The sequence below is a fragment of the Silurus meridionalis genome, chromosome 6 (genome assembly GCF_014805685.1).
Source record: "Silurus meridionalis isolate SWU-2019-XX chromosome 6, ASM1480568v1, whole genome shotgun sequence".
NCBI classification, from domain to species: domain Eukaryota; kingdom Metazoa; phylum Chordata; class Actinopteri; order Siluriformes; family Siluridae; genus Silurus; species Silurus meridionalis.
The window spans coordinates 26,506,248-26,522,233 of record NC_060889.1 but is presented as its reverse complement, the minus strand read 5'-3'; the positions used below and the strand labels follow the sequence as shown (position 1 = coordinate 26,522,233).

The 15,986-nt window shown below is 36.1% G+C and overlaps 2 protein-coding genes across 6 annotated transcripts in view; both read right to left on the bottom strand.

Annotated features, from left to right (window-relative positions):
- Nucleotides 1-1,463: 1,463 nt before the first annotated feature.
- LOC124387812 (ubiquitin carboxyl-terminal hydrolase 26-like) lies at nucleotides 1,464-10,043 on the bottom strand. Of its 5 annotated transcripts, none has more exons than XM_046852413.1 (14): nucleotides 9,937-10,043; nucleotides 7,455-7,507; nucleotides 7,292-7,342; nucleotides 6,994-7,200; nucleotides 6,439-6,570; nucleotides 5,877-6,009; nucleotides 5,646-5,788; nucleotides 5,462-5,558; nucleotides 3,620-3,702; nucleotides 3,291-3,404; nucleotides 3,154-3,203; nucleotides 2,934-2,977; nucleotides 2,759-2,825; nucleotides 1,464-1,718 (listed from the first exon to the last, which is right to left on the bottom strand). In XM_046852413.1, exons 1-14 carry the CDS (start codon nucleotides 9,973-9,975, stop codon nucleotides 1,567-1,569), a joined length of 1,365 nt encoding a protein of 454 aa, XP_046708369.1. In that variant the 5' UTR covers nucleotides 9,976-10,043; the 3' UTR covers nucleotides 1,464-1,566. The 5 variants fall into 5 exon arrangements, with proteins under 5 accessions (XP_046708369.1, XP_046708368.1, XP_046708367.1 ...); XM_046852412.1 differs by lacking the exon at nucleotides 9,937-10,043 and adding an exon at nucleotides 8,567-8,714 and having other exon boundaries at nucleotides 1,466-1,718; XM_046852411.1 differs by having other exon boundaries at nucleotides 1,468-1,718; nucleotides 6,994-7,203; nucleotides 9,937-10,042.
- A 4,746-nt stretch (nucleotides 10,044-14,789) lies between these two features.
- The window catches only part of exosc4 (exosome component 4), a 3,587-nt gene continuing 2,390 nt past the window's right edge, over nucleotides 14,790-15,986 (bottom strand). Inside the window, exons 2-3 of the mRNA XM_046852421.1 lie at nucleotides 15,618-15,824; nucleotides 14,790-15,361 (exon numbers count right to left, since the gene is read on the bottom strand). Of these exons, the coding sequence (XP_046708377.1) occupies nucleotides 15,002-15,361; nucleotides 15,618-15,824 (567 nt within the window). The 3' untranslated portion in view covers nucleotides 14,790-15,001. The remainder of the gene's footprint in view (nucleotides 15,362-15,617; nucleotides 15,825-15,986) is intronic.

Sequence of the window (15,986 nt, the reverse complement as noted above, 5' to 3'; positions counted from 1 at the left end):
ATATTATAATAATTATTATTTTCGGGATCCACGAGGAATGTTTCAAAGATCAACCCGTCGATCTGGAGACCACTGATCTAAGGCAATGAATTCCATAATTTTTTGTGTTTTGCCTTTTGCCTTGGCACCATCACTGGAAAACTTTCCTGCCTTTTCAAAAACGTCCTCTACAGACGGAGTGCGCATGCTCGGATTGACTGCTTTTCTGCGCCGCGTTATTCTCATATTTAGAAGGCAATCGGGATGTTTGGATTTCAGGTGATAAATTAAACCCGACTTGGAGAAACTCTTTGCAGATACACCCCCTCTTGAAATTTCAGCATTGTATGTTCTCTCTCGTATATATATATATATATATATATATATATATATATATATATATATATATATATATATATATATATATATATATATATATATATGTTGTATGCATGTCGTAACCTGTATGTATGTGACAAATAAAATTTGATTTTGATTTGACAAATTCGCACATAACTCACTTTTAACCTTCACAAAACAGTACTGAAAATGTGTATATTTTTAAGTACTGTATAGACCGGTAATTAATTATACTTTATACAAAAAGCAATACAAGGAGTACAAGGAGATGCGGCATCAGGTGAAGAGGGATGTGGCGAAAGCCAAGGAAAAGGCATATAAGGAAGGAGAAAAGGATCTGTAGTGATTGGCCAGGCAGAGGGACCCAGCTGGGAAGGATGTGCTGCAAGTTAGAGCAATAAAGGATGGAGATAAAAATGTGTTGACTAGTGAGGAGAGTGTTGAGAAGGTGGAGGGAGTATTTTGAGGTGTGTGTCCCATTACGTCTGGCCTTCTTCACTTTGTCAGGCAGGTCCAATTAAAGAAATTTCTTGATTGTCAACAGGTGTGGCAGTAATCAGGCCTGGGTGTGGCGAGAGACATTGAACTCAGGTGTGATAAACCACAGTTTTAACTGGGGGCAAACACTTTTTCACACAGGGTCATGTAGTTTTGGAATTTGTTTTCCCTTAATAATAAAAACCTTCATTCAAAAACTGTATGTTGTTTTTACTTATGTTATCTAATATTTAAACTAGTTTGATGATCTAAAACATTAAAGTGCGACAAACATGCAATAAAATAATAAATCACACCACTGTATATGCAGGAATTGATAACATATATTTTACTGTCCCACAAAACAGCTGTTTGGAGTGGCATGATGTATACATATTTTATCATATGAAGATAGTTAGAAATGTAACTGCAATTCAATGAACAAGGCATAAGACTTAAACCTAAAAATGTAATTATTTAGTTCTATAATTCTTACCTTCTGTAAAGCTGCCCTGAAACAAGGTGCCTTGTGAAAAGTGCTAAAAAAACAAATAAACTTGAACTTAAAGAGTTTTTGTTGTAGATACAACATTAAACCCGATGTAATACAGCTTCAAATAGAAGAATCCTACCCACATTAGATCCACAACACAATTTATTATCATTTATTATAATTTTTTTTTTTTTTTCATATTTAATCTGAAGAAAAAACATTGAGCTCATACAGCTTCCGACAGAACAGGAATGGCTTCACCCAGTGCTCACTCTCTCATAGAGGAGCAAATAGGCATTAGACAAGCTCTTCTGTAACACGTCTTCTTCAGTGGTGAGAGAGATCAACTCATCATTGCAGGTCCACCACTGAGGAGGCCTGTGAGTGTAACAATCAACTATACCATGTCCTGGGAAAGAGACATGAACATCATTAGTACATATGAATCAGTATAAAGTATAAAAGCTGGATTATGAGCTGTGGAAAAAAAAAAAAAATTGCAATTTCATAACCCCCATATTTTATACAAAATAGAACATCAACACGTCAAATGTTTAAACTGAGGAAGTGAACCATTAGGAAAAAAAAGAAATTTGAAATTATTTTTGGAAACCATGGACCCTCCAGATGAAAGAGGAGAGGGACTATCAGGCTTGTTATCAGCGCTTTCATAAGTGGAAATTCACCATCAATGCTGAAAGGTATATATAGGTTTTAGAGCAACATATGCTTCCATCCAGGAGATGCATTTTTCAGGGAAGGCCTTGCATATTTCAGCAAGACAAAGCCAAATCGTACACAGCATTTAGAAAATGAGCATGTCTTTGTAGTAGAAGAGTCCAGGTGATGAACTGACATGCCTGCCATTCAAACCATTTATCAATTTTAAAAAAAATGGTGCATCATGAAATGAAAAATATGACAAAAAAGACCCAGAACTAGTGAGTATCTAAAATCCTGTATCAGACATGAATGAGACACCATTTCTCTCCCAAAACTTCAGCAACTGGTCTATTCAGTTTCCATATATCTTTAGTCTATAGACCAGGGGTCTCCAATCTTTTTCAGAAAGGGCCAGTGTGGGAGAAGGTTTTCATTCCAACCAATCAATGGTCACAACTGATAGTCATCCACATTGGTGTGGACTTGCTTGGTTGGAACCTGCACCCAAACTAGCCCTTTCTGGAAAAGATTGGAGACCCCTGATATAGACAGTAGAAGAAGATTGAATGCTACATAGTGATACATTTGGCCCTATACCAACTTTTTTTATACCAATTTTTTTATCAAATTAAAATTATTATTTTTTTAATTATAGGTTTAGTCACTTTTAGCAGTTATGTTTTATTAAGAATAAAAGATGGGTTTATGAGATTTGTGTGTTATGTGTGTGTTTGTAATGAATTAATAAATACACATACTGTATTTATGTGTTTGTGTTTATTTTACCATCCTCTATAGTGTCCATAATAACGCTTATGACACTTATCAGTTGATACGTGGAGGCTGATCCGTCCTAAAAAAAACACACATGACAATACAGGTTACACACAAACCCACAAATCAAGTGTACAAACTACAGAGTGTGTTTAATCCTATTTCTCATCCTTCTTCTTCTCCTCACCAGTTTATTTCTCTCTGTTTTTTTGACCTTGGATTTGTTCTTCTCTACATGAAGAAGAAAGGCACAAAGGAAAGATGAGCGCTTCTTTTTATTAACCTGAATGTGATTATACTGGCTATAAACATCAGATGATTTTATTAGAAGCTTATACAAAAAAAGAAGATAGAATAGAATAAATGATCAATTAAAGATTGATGTGTATATGTAAGGTGCAACATACCTTTTCGGGGGCTGAATATCTTGGAAAGTCTTAAAAAAAAAGCATTGGGGCTGCAAAACACATGGAATATTCAGTTTAATTGAGTCAAATCGCATGGAAAAAAAATTATCGCATGTTTTTGTGTGCGTGTTTTTAACCTCTGTGTAGTATAGTTTATAGTCAGCTGAGGTTGGATGGCCATTGGATCCTTAAGCATGTTTTGTTGGTCATCAATGTCCACTCCTTCCCTTTCCAGGTGCAGAATAAAAAACCTGAAGATGAAAGAAACAAGACCTGAAGATCTGTATCACTGGTACAGCTCTTGTGTTCGGCTGTTTTTGGAAAAGGATCGGGAAATGTGCTAAAACTGTGCAATATGTAATTGCATTTTTTTTGATAAAGCAAACTCTGTGTGTGTGTGTGTGTGTGTGTGTGTGTGTGTGTGTGTGTGTGTGTGTGTGTGTGTGTGTGTGTGTGTTGGCCTTACCTGGGCAATGTTTGAAATATCCAAATAGAGCTGGCATGTCGATTTTGACAAGTCTTGCACTTTTGCCATAACTGTTGCTGCTCCTACGATACACACATTATTCATCCACATACACAGGCTTAAGTGATATGATGAGACAATTGAAGATAAAACAAGAAGAAAAGTACAGAAGCGCATTGCATTCACAAAGAAAAAAACAATTTACAGCAAGGATCTCATAATTATGATTTACTAAGCATGACTTAGTATCTCATAATTATGACTTAGTATCAAAAGGAATCATAATTAATATATGTTACACATTCTGACTGTCCACTTGATAAAACAAACTTTTATCAAGTGGACAGTCAGAACGTGTAACACATATTAGTAGTCAATGTTGAAATATAATAATCATAATAATAATAATGACGATAAAATCCCCAGATGTTAAAATATAATAATAATAATAGTGAAATAAATAAAAATCATTAATAATAATAAATAAATACTAAAAATGTGTTTTATCAAGTGGACAGTCAGAATGTGTAACATCTATTAGTAGTCATTGTTAAAATATAATAATCATAATAATAATAGTTAATACCCCGTATCTGTTAACTGAAGCAAGACTTACCGTAACTAAATGAATTAGCAGGAGGAGCAGGTCAACAAGAAAATGTCCAGTAGCTACTTAAACTAATATACTGTTTATTATGACCAAACAAAACTTCATTCTTGGAGAGGTTTTCCATGTGATCTATGATGCCTGTGGAGTCTTTTTTGATCAGGGAAGAATCACAGCACACAGCATGGCGCATATTTTCTTCTTTAATTTAATGCAGATAACAGACAAGTATATATACACACTGGAAAAATACCTGAGCTAAAAAATTTTCCTGATTGGGTAAGAAGACAATAATAACCGGAGATTTGTGAGTTCAGATAAAGACTTCCTGTATACCTTACATATTCACATCGTAAAGATCCTATAGATACTGAACAGATAACAGGACTGTGTTTAGAGAACCAGTGTGAGAACCATCTTAACACTAACATATACAGTCATCAAGCTAAACCATACAATAGCTTCTACATCTCCATTGTTGCGCAATGAGGCGCTTCCGAGCAAAAAATGCAGTAACGTCAGATCCATTGTTATGCGCTAAAACGCTCCCCTGCCACAGACTGCCCCAACTGATCTCATAATTATGAGATACTAAGTTATAATTATGAGATACTAAGTTATAATTATGAGATACTAAGTTATAATTATGAGATAAGGATCTCATAATTATGAGATACTAAGTTATAATTATGAGATACTAAGTTATAATTATGAGATAAGGATCTCATAATTATGAGATACTAAGTTATAATTATGAGATACTAAGTTATAATTATGAGATACAAAGTGATAATTATGAGATACTAAGTTATAATTATGAGATACTAAGTCATAATTATGTGATACTAAGTTATAACTATGAGATACTAAGTTATAATTATGAGATAAGGATCTCATAATTATGAGATACTAAACAAATAAGGATCTCATAATTATGAGATACTAAGTCATAATAATAAGATACTAAGTTATAATTATGAGATAAGGATCTCATAATTATGAGATACTAAGTCATAATTATCAGATACTAAGTTATAATTATGAGATACTAAGTCATAATTATGAGATATTAAGTCATAATTATTAGATACTAAGTTATAATTATGAGATATTAAGTCATATTTATGAGATCCTTGCTGTGATTTTTTTTTTCTTTGTGAATGCAATGCGCTTCCATAGAAAAGAAAGGAAGAACAAAAAAATAAATAAAACCAAGCAGACTAAGACTTACTTACATGACATATGTTGTACAAGCACTGGTCCACTGATTTGTATTCCAGGGGCACAGTAATTATATTGCACTCATGCAATATGTTCTGCTGAAATGCACATCTGCAACATACAATCATGCATAAATATCTAATCATCATCTGCATTACTGAAAGTAGGGAATTTGTTACATTACATCATGCGACATACCTGGAGCATTTTATAACTTTCTTAATCTTGATGTCAAAATTAGACCCGACTGGACATCTAGGGTCTGAGTCATCTTTCCAACCCAGCATTCGCACAGTCTCAATGATTTGTTCTAGACACTGGCAGATGAATGTAATTCCATTCTACACACACAGCAGTAAACACTCGATTAGACTAAAGACTGGTTTCTTTCTGCATGTTTTGATGTGTTTGTGTTTCGTGTGTCCTCACATTTGGCTCAGATATGCTGAAATTTGGGTTGACAGCTGTAACCTCATTAATCAGAGACAGTAGGAGAAGATCCTTTGTGAGGACAAATTGACTTCCTGCACTGTATCTCAACTTCCACAAGTTCACAAAGCAACTGCGCAAGAGTCAACAATTCTCATCAGTTTAATCTTCAGGAATATTCCTGATCTCAATTCATCTCACATTTTCATTAACATGTATTTTGCTTGTTAAAATGATAAATGTTTCGTTCTTGCAGGAATCCGATTCAAACCAGGTAACATTTTTTCAGTCTCTTTTATGAAGACCTAAATACAATCTTTTTTCCCAAAGGTTTGGCACAGCAGTACCTATTTACAAGTTTTTCAGAGGAAAATATACAATATTTATCTAAACAAAATCCTTTTTTTTTTTTCTTTCTTATAATTTAGTCCTTTTAGTGAGTTGCTAAATAATTGCTCCCTCAATCATTATAAGCAATAAGTCTAGATTCTTCAAATAATGCTATTTAAAAGTATTATATCATTATAAATTATGAACATACAGTAATGTATAGTCTTGCTACCTGAGGAATGTAGCTTCTGGTCTGTTCAAATAATTTTCCATGATGTTGGAGAGCTTTCTGCAGAAAACATCAGCACTAAACAGGAACTGCAAACTTGAGTTAATGTAGCAGGTGTTTCCAAAATTTGGCAACCTGAAATAGATCCACATGTTACATACACTTTTACTAAGCCTACAGATCAGGGCTTTGTGGCAGGTTGGTGATAACGTGGCTTGTTCCACCCCCTACCTTCTGAACACTAACCCAGAGCCTAACCACTGAGCTACAACCCCAATTATAAAAACACACTAGGGCTGTTTGAACAAAGGCTGTTTTTCTAGAATTTTATGTTGAGCCACATTTCAATAAATAAGCTCTTGTGTTTCTTGTAAGGTTCACTTAATGTTGTTGGAAAACAACAGATAATGCCTGCAATTCACAGTACATTAAATTTTACATCGCATACAAAATATGCGACCTAAAACGTGCACAGTAAATAATTTCTTTTGAAGCCCAATTAATTCCAATCTGAATATTACTTCTACAATGAGACACAAACAAATCAGTGTGCCATACCCGACAGGAGTGCATAGCTCCTCAGCTGTGATAGTAGGAGTCAGACACTTTGTTTCTTCCTCAGATGTTGTCTTAGTGCTCTTTGTATTTTCCTCATATTGAGTCTGAGTGTACTTTTTCTTTGGCTTAGGTGAAGTTACTTCCAGGATCTTCGTGCTATCTTCAGATGGATTGCTGTTTGTATCTCCCTTATCAAGCAGCACTGAACTGCTGAAAACAGTGAGATATGGAGTTTGGATCTGTACTTTCCACTGTATCTAAGAATTTATATAGGACATCTTTTCTCTCTTTAACTCACCTTAATGTGTTTGGATCTCTCACTCTTTTCTCTGCTAAACTCTTGAGCTTTCTAAAGGGTGAGATCCAGAACATCTACCTCAGTCTCAGTCTGAATTCATTACTCATAATAACTTTTTGAGTTTGAACACATCATGGAGCTGCACATCTGTTATGTAGCTTACCTTTCTGTGGATGGTCCAGGTTCTGAAGGAGGCACATTTTCACATCTGTATTTCTACAGATAATCAAAGGAAACACACAAATACGTGTTTATAAATTATAATTTCCTCCCTTAAACATGATACAGTTCTGTTAGTATTTTAAGGGCCTCACAATTGTTTCTGTTAACACACATTTCTATGGTGTCTGTGACATGTCAGGTCAAGTTTATTTCTATAGCGCTTTTTACAACAGACATTGTCTCAAAGCAGCTTTACAGAAATCAACAGTCAAGCTAAACGATGTGTATTTATCCCTGATGAGCAGCCATGGCGACTGTGGTAAGGAAAAACTCCCTCAGATGTTATGAGGAAGAAACCTTGAGAGGAACCAGACTCAAAAGGGGAACCCATCCTCATTTGGGTGACATCAAGAGTTTGATCTTAAATCTTTCAACAATACAGAACACTGGAGAGTGAGAACTAACATGAGCACTGGAGTATAAGATTATAAGTAATGCTCTTTCTACAGTCTTATACAGTCTTTATGGTTATAAAACTAGAAGCTATTGAGCTCAACATTTGTGATCATCACAGATCCAGCACCAGCTTCTCCAGTAAGGATCTACAGAGGTCTAAGACCTCTTCTGAAGCTGAAGTATATTTTTTAGTTTGGACATGATACAATCTAACAAGTCCAATTAAACACAACACAAACGAAGCTTATTAACTCTCAATTCGCATGTTATTGAGTATTTAGTGCACTATGTAGTGTCTATGACATTGTTATGTTGTGCCCTACATAGTGAACATGAGGACATTTGGGATGTGACCTTCAGTATGTGACTTTTCTCTTGTTCTCGAGTTGAATGATGTTAAAGTGGAATAAATGTGAGCACCAAGAAAAACATGACCGGATAACTAAATCCTTTCATACATTAAAGTCTGAGATGAAATTATGGTATGGCTTCCATGTGAGATATTAGTGTGTCTGTGGAAGTGTAATTACTCTCGTCCACACACACACACACACACACACAAAGCATGCGATCAAAACACTCGTCTCCTTTCATGTGCGCTAAAAGACGAACATTGAACGTGATGTGTGAAAGTTTCAGGATTTTGAAGTTTCTTACCTTTCGTACCTTCGACCAAAACCGAGTTATGGAGCTCATCCTGTAAGACAGTGAAAGACACTGTTCTCACTCTCCAAAAGCTCAGAGTTGATAAACACCTGGCTGCTCACGCCTTCATTTTCGACCTCGGAGATCTTTTATGATGCGAGTGTGACGTAACAGTTACTGTGACGTAGCATCGTGCGCTTTTACACCCATATATTAAGCACATTTATTTTTTCTAGTTAACATAATTTCAGTTCCGATTGATCATCAAACTAATTTAAATATTGTTTGATCAAAATTTGAAAATTTTAAATTAAATTTTTCACCCCTACCGATATACCCCATGTATCTCCTATGTCCAAACCATCTCAATCTCACCTCCCTCACCTTGTCTCCAAAACGTCCTACATGCACTGTCCCTCTAATAAACTCATTTCTAATCCTGTCCATCCTCATCAAGTCAAATCAAGTTAAGTTTATTTCTATTGCGCTTTTCAAAACAGACATTGTCTCAAAGCAGCTTTACAGAATTTAGGAGTTAAGGTGAACGATGTGTATTTATCCCTGATGAGCAGCCATGGCAAATGTGGCAAGGACAAACTCCCTTAGATGTTATGAGGAAGAAACCTTGAGAGGAACCAGACTCAAAAGGGGAACCCATCCTCATTTGGGTGACATCAAGAGTTTGATCCTAAATCTTTCAACAATACAGAACACTGGAGAGTGAGAACTAACATGAGTACTGGAGTATAAGATTATAAGTAATGTTCTTTCTACAGTCTTATACAGTCTTTATGGTTATAAAACTAGAAGCTACTGAGCTCAACATTTGTGATCATCACAGATCCAGCACCAGCTTCTCCAGTAAGGATCTACAGAGGTCTAAGACCTCTTCTGAAGCTGAAGTATATTTTTTAGTTTGGACATGATACAATCTAACAAGTTCAATTAAACACAACACAAACGAAGCTTATTAACTCTCAATTCGCATGTTATTGAGTATTTAGTGCACTATGTAGTGTCTATGACATTGTTATGTTGTGCCCTACATAGTGAACATGAGGACATTTGGGATGTGACCTTCAGTATGTGACTTTTCTCTTGTTCTCGAGTTGAATGATGTTAAAGTGGAATAAATGTGAGCACCAAGAAAAACATGACCGGATAACTAAATCCTTTCATACATTAAAGTCTGAGATGAAATTATGGTATGGCTTCCATGTGAGATATTAGTGTGTCTGTGGAAGTGTAATTACTCTCGTCCACACACACACACACACACGCACACAAAGCATGCGATCAAAACACTCGTCTCCTTTCATGTGCGCTAAAAGACGAACATTGAACGTGATGTGTGAAAGTTTCAGGATTTTGAAGTTTCTTACCTTTCGTACCTTCGACCAAAACCGAGTTATGGAGCTCATCCTGTAAGACAGTGAAAGACACTGTTCTCACTCTCCAAAAGCTCAGAGTTGATAAACACCTGGCTGCTCACGCCTTCATTTTCGACCTCGGAGATCTTTTATGATGCGAGTGTGACGTAACAGTTACTGTGACGTAGCATCGTGCGCTTTTACACCCATATATTAAGCACATTTATTTTTTCTAGTTAACATAATTTCAGTTCCGATTGATCATCAAACTAATTTAAATATTGTTTGATCAAAATTTAAAATTTAAATTAAATTTTTCACCCCTACCGATATACCCCATGTATCTCCTATGTCCAAACCATCTCAATCTCACCTCCCTCACCTTGTCTCCAAAACGTCCTACATGCACTGTCCCTCTAATAAACTCATTTCTAATCCTGTCCATCCTCATCAAGTCAAATCAAGTTAAGTTTATTTCTATTGCGCTTTTCAAAACAGACATTGTCTCAAAGCAGCTTTACAGAATTTAGGAGTTAAGGTGAACGATGTGTATTTATCCCTGATGAGCAGCCATGGCAAATGTGGCAAGGACAAACTCCCTTAGATGTTATGAGGAAGAAACCTTGAGAGGAACCAGACTCAAAAGGGGAACCCATCCTCATTTGGGTGACATCAAGAGTGTGATTATAATATATAAACAATACAGAACACTGGAGAGTGAGATTATGAGTGATGTTCTTTCTACAGTCTTACACAGTCAGTTGTGGTTATAAAACTAGGAGCTACTGAGCAACTCATAAAATAGCTCAACATTTGTGATCATCATAGATCCAACACCAGCTTCTCCATGCCAGAGCCTGTCACTCCCAACGAAAACCTTAACATCTTCAGCTCTTCTACCTCCAGCTCCACCACCTGTTTATTTACTCAATGCCACTGTTTCTAAACCATACAACATCGCAGGTCTCACCACAGTCCTATAAACTTTCCCTTTCACTCTCGCAGATACTCTTAGGATTCACTCAATAATACAAACCCTCATTTAAAAACTGCATGTTGTGTTCACTTGTGTTATCTTTTACTAATATTTAAATTAGTTTGATGATCTGAAACATTAAAGTGTGACATGCAAAAAAACAAGAAATCAATAAGGGGGCAAACACTTTTTCACACCACTGTGTATATATATATATATATATATATATATATATATATATATATATATATATATATATATATATATATATATATATATATATATATATATATATATTAAAGTTGAAGTACTGATTATACTTTCTCACTCAAGTTAAAGTAAATAAGTTTGGGCTCTGACAAACAGCTTGTAATGAGAAGAAATAATATTGATCAGTCACCAAATACATTAAAACTAAACTTGACATCTTGACATACTGATATATTCAGTCTCTCTGTGTATTGAGAACAAGTTTGCATTGTGATTAGGACAGAATTTCTAGAATGAGTAAAAGTGAATACACCCTAGATAGGACATTAGAGTACATGTAACTCCAAAATCAGAACAAATAACAAAACATATGAATGCAACATTATTTTTTATTATTTTGTGATTTGTATCTCTAAAATACAATTATATTTGTTATATTATAGTACAAATCGATATGAAATGTTATGGAATAACTAATAAATTGTGGATCCAACATGACCCCCTCACCAGGATAAAGTTCTTAGTGAAGATAAAGACACACTAAAAAATACTGAAGATACACACATATACTGAACAAAATTATAAACATAACACTTGTTATTTATAATTATAAACCCCCATTTTTCATAAGCTGAACTTAAAGATCTAAGACTTTTCCTATGTACAAAAAAAGGCCTATTTCTCTCAAATATTGTTTACAAATCTGGCTAAATCTGTGTTAGTGAGCACTTCTCCTTTGCGAAGGTAATCCATCCTCACATGATTATTGCAAAGGTGTGCCTTAAGATGGACACGATAAAAGGCCACTGCAAAATTTGCAGTTTTACTGTATTGGGGGGTCCAAAAACCAGTCAGTATCAGCCTTATGCGTACATAAAAAAGTCTTGGATCTTTGAGTTCAGCTAATAAAACATGGGGGCAAAAACAAAAGTGTTGCATTTATAATTTTGTCCAGTATATGTATATATTTCATGTAAAGTCAAAATGAATAAAATTTACCAAACCTCTGCAGAAACCAGAGCTGAAGATGTTGAGGTTTTCATTGGGAGTGACGACGATGGACAGGATTACAAAATAGTTTATTAGAGGGACAGCGCATGTAGGACGTTTTGGAGACAAGGTGAGGGAGGTGTAATTGAGATGGTTTGGACATGTGCAGAGGAGGGACATGCAGTATATCGGTAGGAGAATTTATATTTATTTAAGTTTTTATGTTTTTGTCATGTTATTAGACAAATATTGATTCTGAACTGCTCCAGATGTTGTAGGTGCACAGTTGCAGTTGTAGTGTAGAGGTTTGGAGTCTTAACTGGTTTTCTTGCTTTAGTAAAATGGTATTCACCCTCCATATGTGAAATTTCCCTCTCTCTGTAATGCCACCCTTTGATACATTGCGGTTTTGTATTGTATAGATGGTTTCTATAATTGCGACGTGATAGTGGTGGTATTAAGAGGTGGATTAAGTCGGGTAAGTCTCCACTGAAGGCCCAGGTACCAAATGCACGGCTCACCACTGCTAGAATGGTACAAATCCAACTAACAGAATGTTTGCATGCCTCAATTTCAAGATTTGTCCTTCATGAACCATATGTAAAATAAAACATTTGAAAGAAAAAAAGAAAAAAAAACTCTGTGATATGATTTTATGCCCAGCGGGTCAAAATGTATTGTGTTTGTAGAGTAAACTGTTTGAAAACAGTTTATACTGAGAGGGTGGTAATAAAGTTCAATAAAACATGTTCATGTAGAAATAAACACTGATATTCAGTATTTTAGTATATGGTATATGTAAAACTATGGTACATGAGCAAAATTCTAGGGAAAGAATGTTGTTTGGTTTTGTTGCTTAAACAGCTGATGAACACTAATTTGAAACATCCTGTTTCGTGTACTGCTTTGCGTGCATAGCTGAAGGACAAAGTCTGTTTCTATAGAACTTCCTATGTACAAAAAGTCCACCTTACACTTTATTAGGAACACCTGTACACCTGATTATACGCTTTTGTAAACAGTATAACCCATTTTAAAATACCAACATGATTATTTCTGAAATCATTTCCAATTGATCATCAGTCCAATTCACTTTTGTTTTTAATGCTCAGTCATTTAAATGTTCTTTTTAACTGCATTATGGTCATTTCTATAGAGCAGAAGATGGCTTTTAAAATATTTCTTCTTGGACTTACGAGGCCACATTGATGTTTGGTGACACATATCACAACAGTCACCCCATACCAACTGTCAAGCCTAGTAATGAAAGGTTGATAATTTGGTCATGATGTTTCTCTTGCTTTATTTATGCTTGTTGATTTCACTTCTGCTGTTGCTCATGTCTTTGAAAGCATTGCCTGTGGGTAGCTGATGTAAAATTGTCCTTTATATATTATAACTTGCACTATTTGATTAAGCCTTAGTATTGTAGGTAAGTTGCCTATAGGCACAGTTCTCTCAGCATTAGAATATTTACATACATTTATTTATTAAAAACCCTTGTATGTTTTCTAAGATGGTTTCACGCAAAATCAATTGAACTCAGATTAAACATAAGGGTTTTTTTTTTTTTGGGAGGGGACTACTTTATACCCTGGCTCAAAGCCATAGTTAAAAAATCCTGACCTCAATCCATCTGTCCAACTAGTCAAACCACCCCTTTATCTCTAACATCTTAGAAAAAGGTGTAGCACAGCAGCTATTATAATACCTAAATAGAAATAATTTAACTGTTTTAGTCAGAATTTAGGCCAGAAACAGCACTGGTTAAAGTAGTAAATGACCTACTACTGACCTTTGATCAGGGCTGCTTGCTTGTGTTGCTTGACCTTAGAGACACCAATGATCATACAATTTTCCTTAAAAATGAATGTATAAAATTAGTTATAGTTAGTTAGTTAATTGGTAAGGGGAATGATGGTCTCCAGGCTCAGGACTGTTATTAGTTTGTATATGTATATAGTAAATTCACTTGGCTCTTGTTTCATCGTGTGCATAGACCTAGGTGTGATTGCTGACTCGTCTTTCCATCATTTAACATAACTAACTTGGATACCCTTCCTTAATTGCTTCAGAAATATTGCTAAGAAATACCTGTAGTTTGGGCTTTTGCGTTATTTTATGTAGTTACTTATTATGTAGTCCAGAATGCAAAATGCAGGAGCAAGAGTCCTTACTACAACTAGAACCAGAAGATATGACTGCATTACCCGATCTTAGGCCACATTACCTGAGCAAACTTTTGATCTAATATAATCCGCAACACCTACATGAATCAAAAGGTGTTTTAGTGAATTATAATAATTTTGATTTTATTCAAGATTAAACATTGTGTTTAGGTAAATGATGTTTGGATACTTTCTCCCTCCTTCACTCACACATTTACTGTGGTTTGTTGAAACTTCATGAAGCATCATGTAACCAAAAAATACAACAAAGGACACCCAGAACTGTTGAGCAGCTAGAATCCTGTATCAGACACATATGGGACAACATCCCTCTCTCAAAATCTCAGCAACTGGTCTCCTCAGTTACCAGATATATACGGACACAAGACATCATTCTACGCAGTAAACATGGCCCTGTCCCAATTTCTTGGAGGAATTGGGGTTGTAAATCAATCAACCAAACAAAAAAACAAATCAGACTTGTTTTGTCTGCCACCCCCTCCAATATCCAGTTGACACACTTTGCTTAATTTATCCTTTATTCCATTACTCATCTAATGACAATTAACTGTGTATAAAATACAAAATTTTACGATATTATTAAAGAGCTCCAATGTAACCTCCGACATTCTGCATCATGTCTCTTTAAACACCTGTGTTTTAGACATCGGGGTCTCCTGGTCAGTCAGCATCAGGCAAAACAAACAAATGTAAGCTACTACAACAGGACTCCTCACTCTCGCGTCTGCACAGAAACTTCCTGCAGGTGTTGGCGCACAACACTGTCCAGCACTTTGCTAAGACCCTTACAGGCGACTGTCGCAGCCTCCATCAGCGCTGGCAGGTGGTCCTGGTGGAGACGAGCATCCATCTGCACAAGTGCGATATTCTCACGCCGAGGCAGCAGCGCCAGGGACAGCGTGGTTCCGCCGCCACTTTCCTCAGCGTGGCACAGGTCAGCCAGCGGCGTGTCCTCGACAAAGCCAGCCGTACAGGCACACACATAATCGCGCATGGGGATGCCAGCGTCTACCAGGGCCAGAGTAGCTGCATTAACACACGCACTGTAGTTTCCACCATCTGACTGGAGGATCTGCAGAGGAGTACAAAACCTATTAATGGGTACAACAAGAACAAACTCCAATCATTTATTTAGAGTGTTGTAACGAGGAATGCAATGATCTCTTCATTCTCTTGCTATGGAAAAAACCCATTCCTGGAAGATACGATTTGCTCGGCTGGAAGACTACAGCTGTTGCTACACACACGTTATTAACGTGGTTCATGGTTGGGTGTATGGGTGGCATGGTTCTAAAAGGAAAGTAATATTAAGTATCAACATCACGCACCTTAACATAGATGTCTATCTGGGAGCGTGGGTAGAGCTGGGTAAGGACGGCAGCTTCGAAGGTCTGTTTCAGGTGAAGGCTCATCTCGCTGGACTTGCGATCGCCGTGCGGTCGTCGTTTCCTCTCTGCCGTGCTGAATGTGGCCATGCTGTACTGACAGTTAATGACCGCACGGTCGTGAAGGGATTTACTTCTGGACCCTCGAACCTTAATGAGAACAGTGGAGAAAAGGGAAAAAAATATTTAGGACAACTCACGCGTTACTGTCCTACTGTTCTGGCCATCAAGATGGCAACTTTTTGGATAATAGCCAAAAATTCATTCTAGTGATAGACAAGCTTTAAACCCTAGTCCAGTCCCTGTAAATTG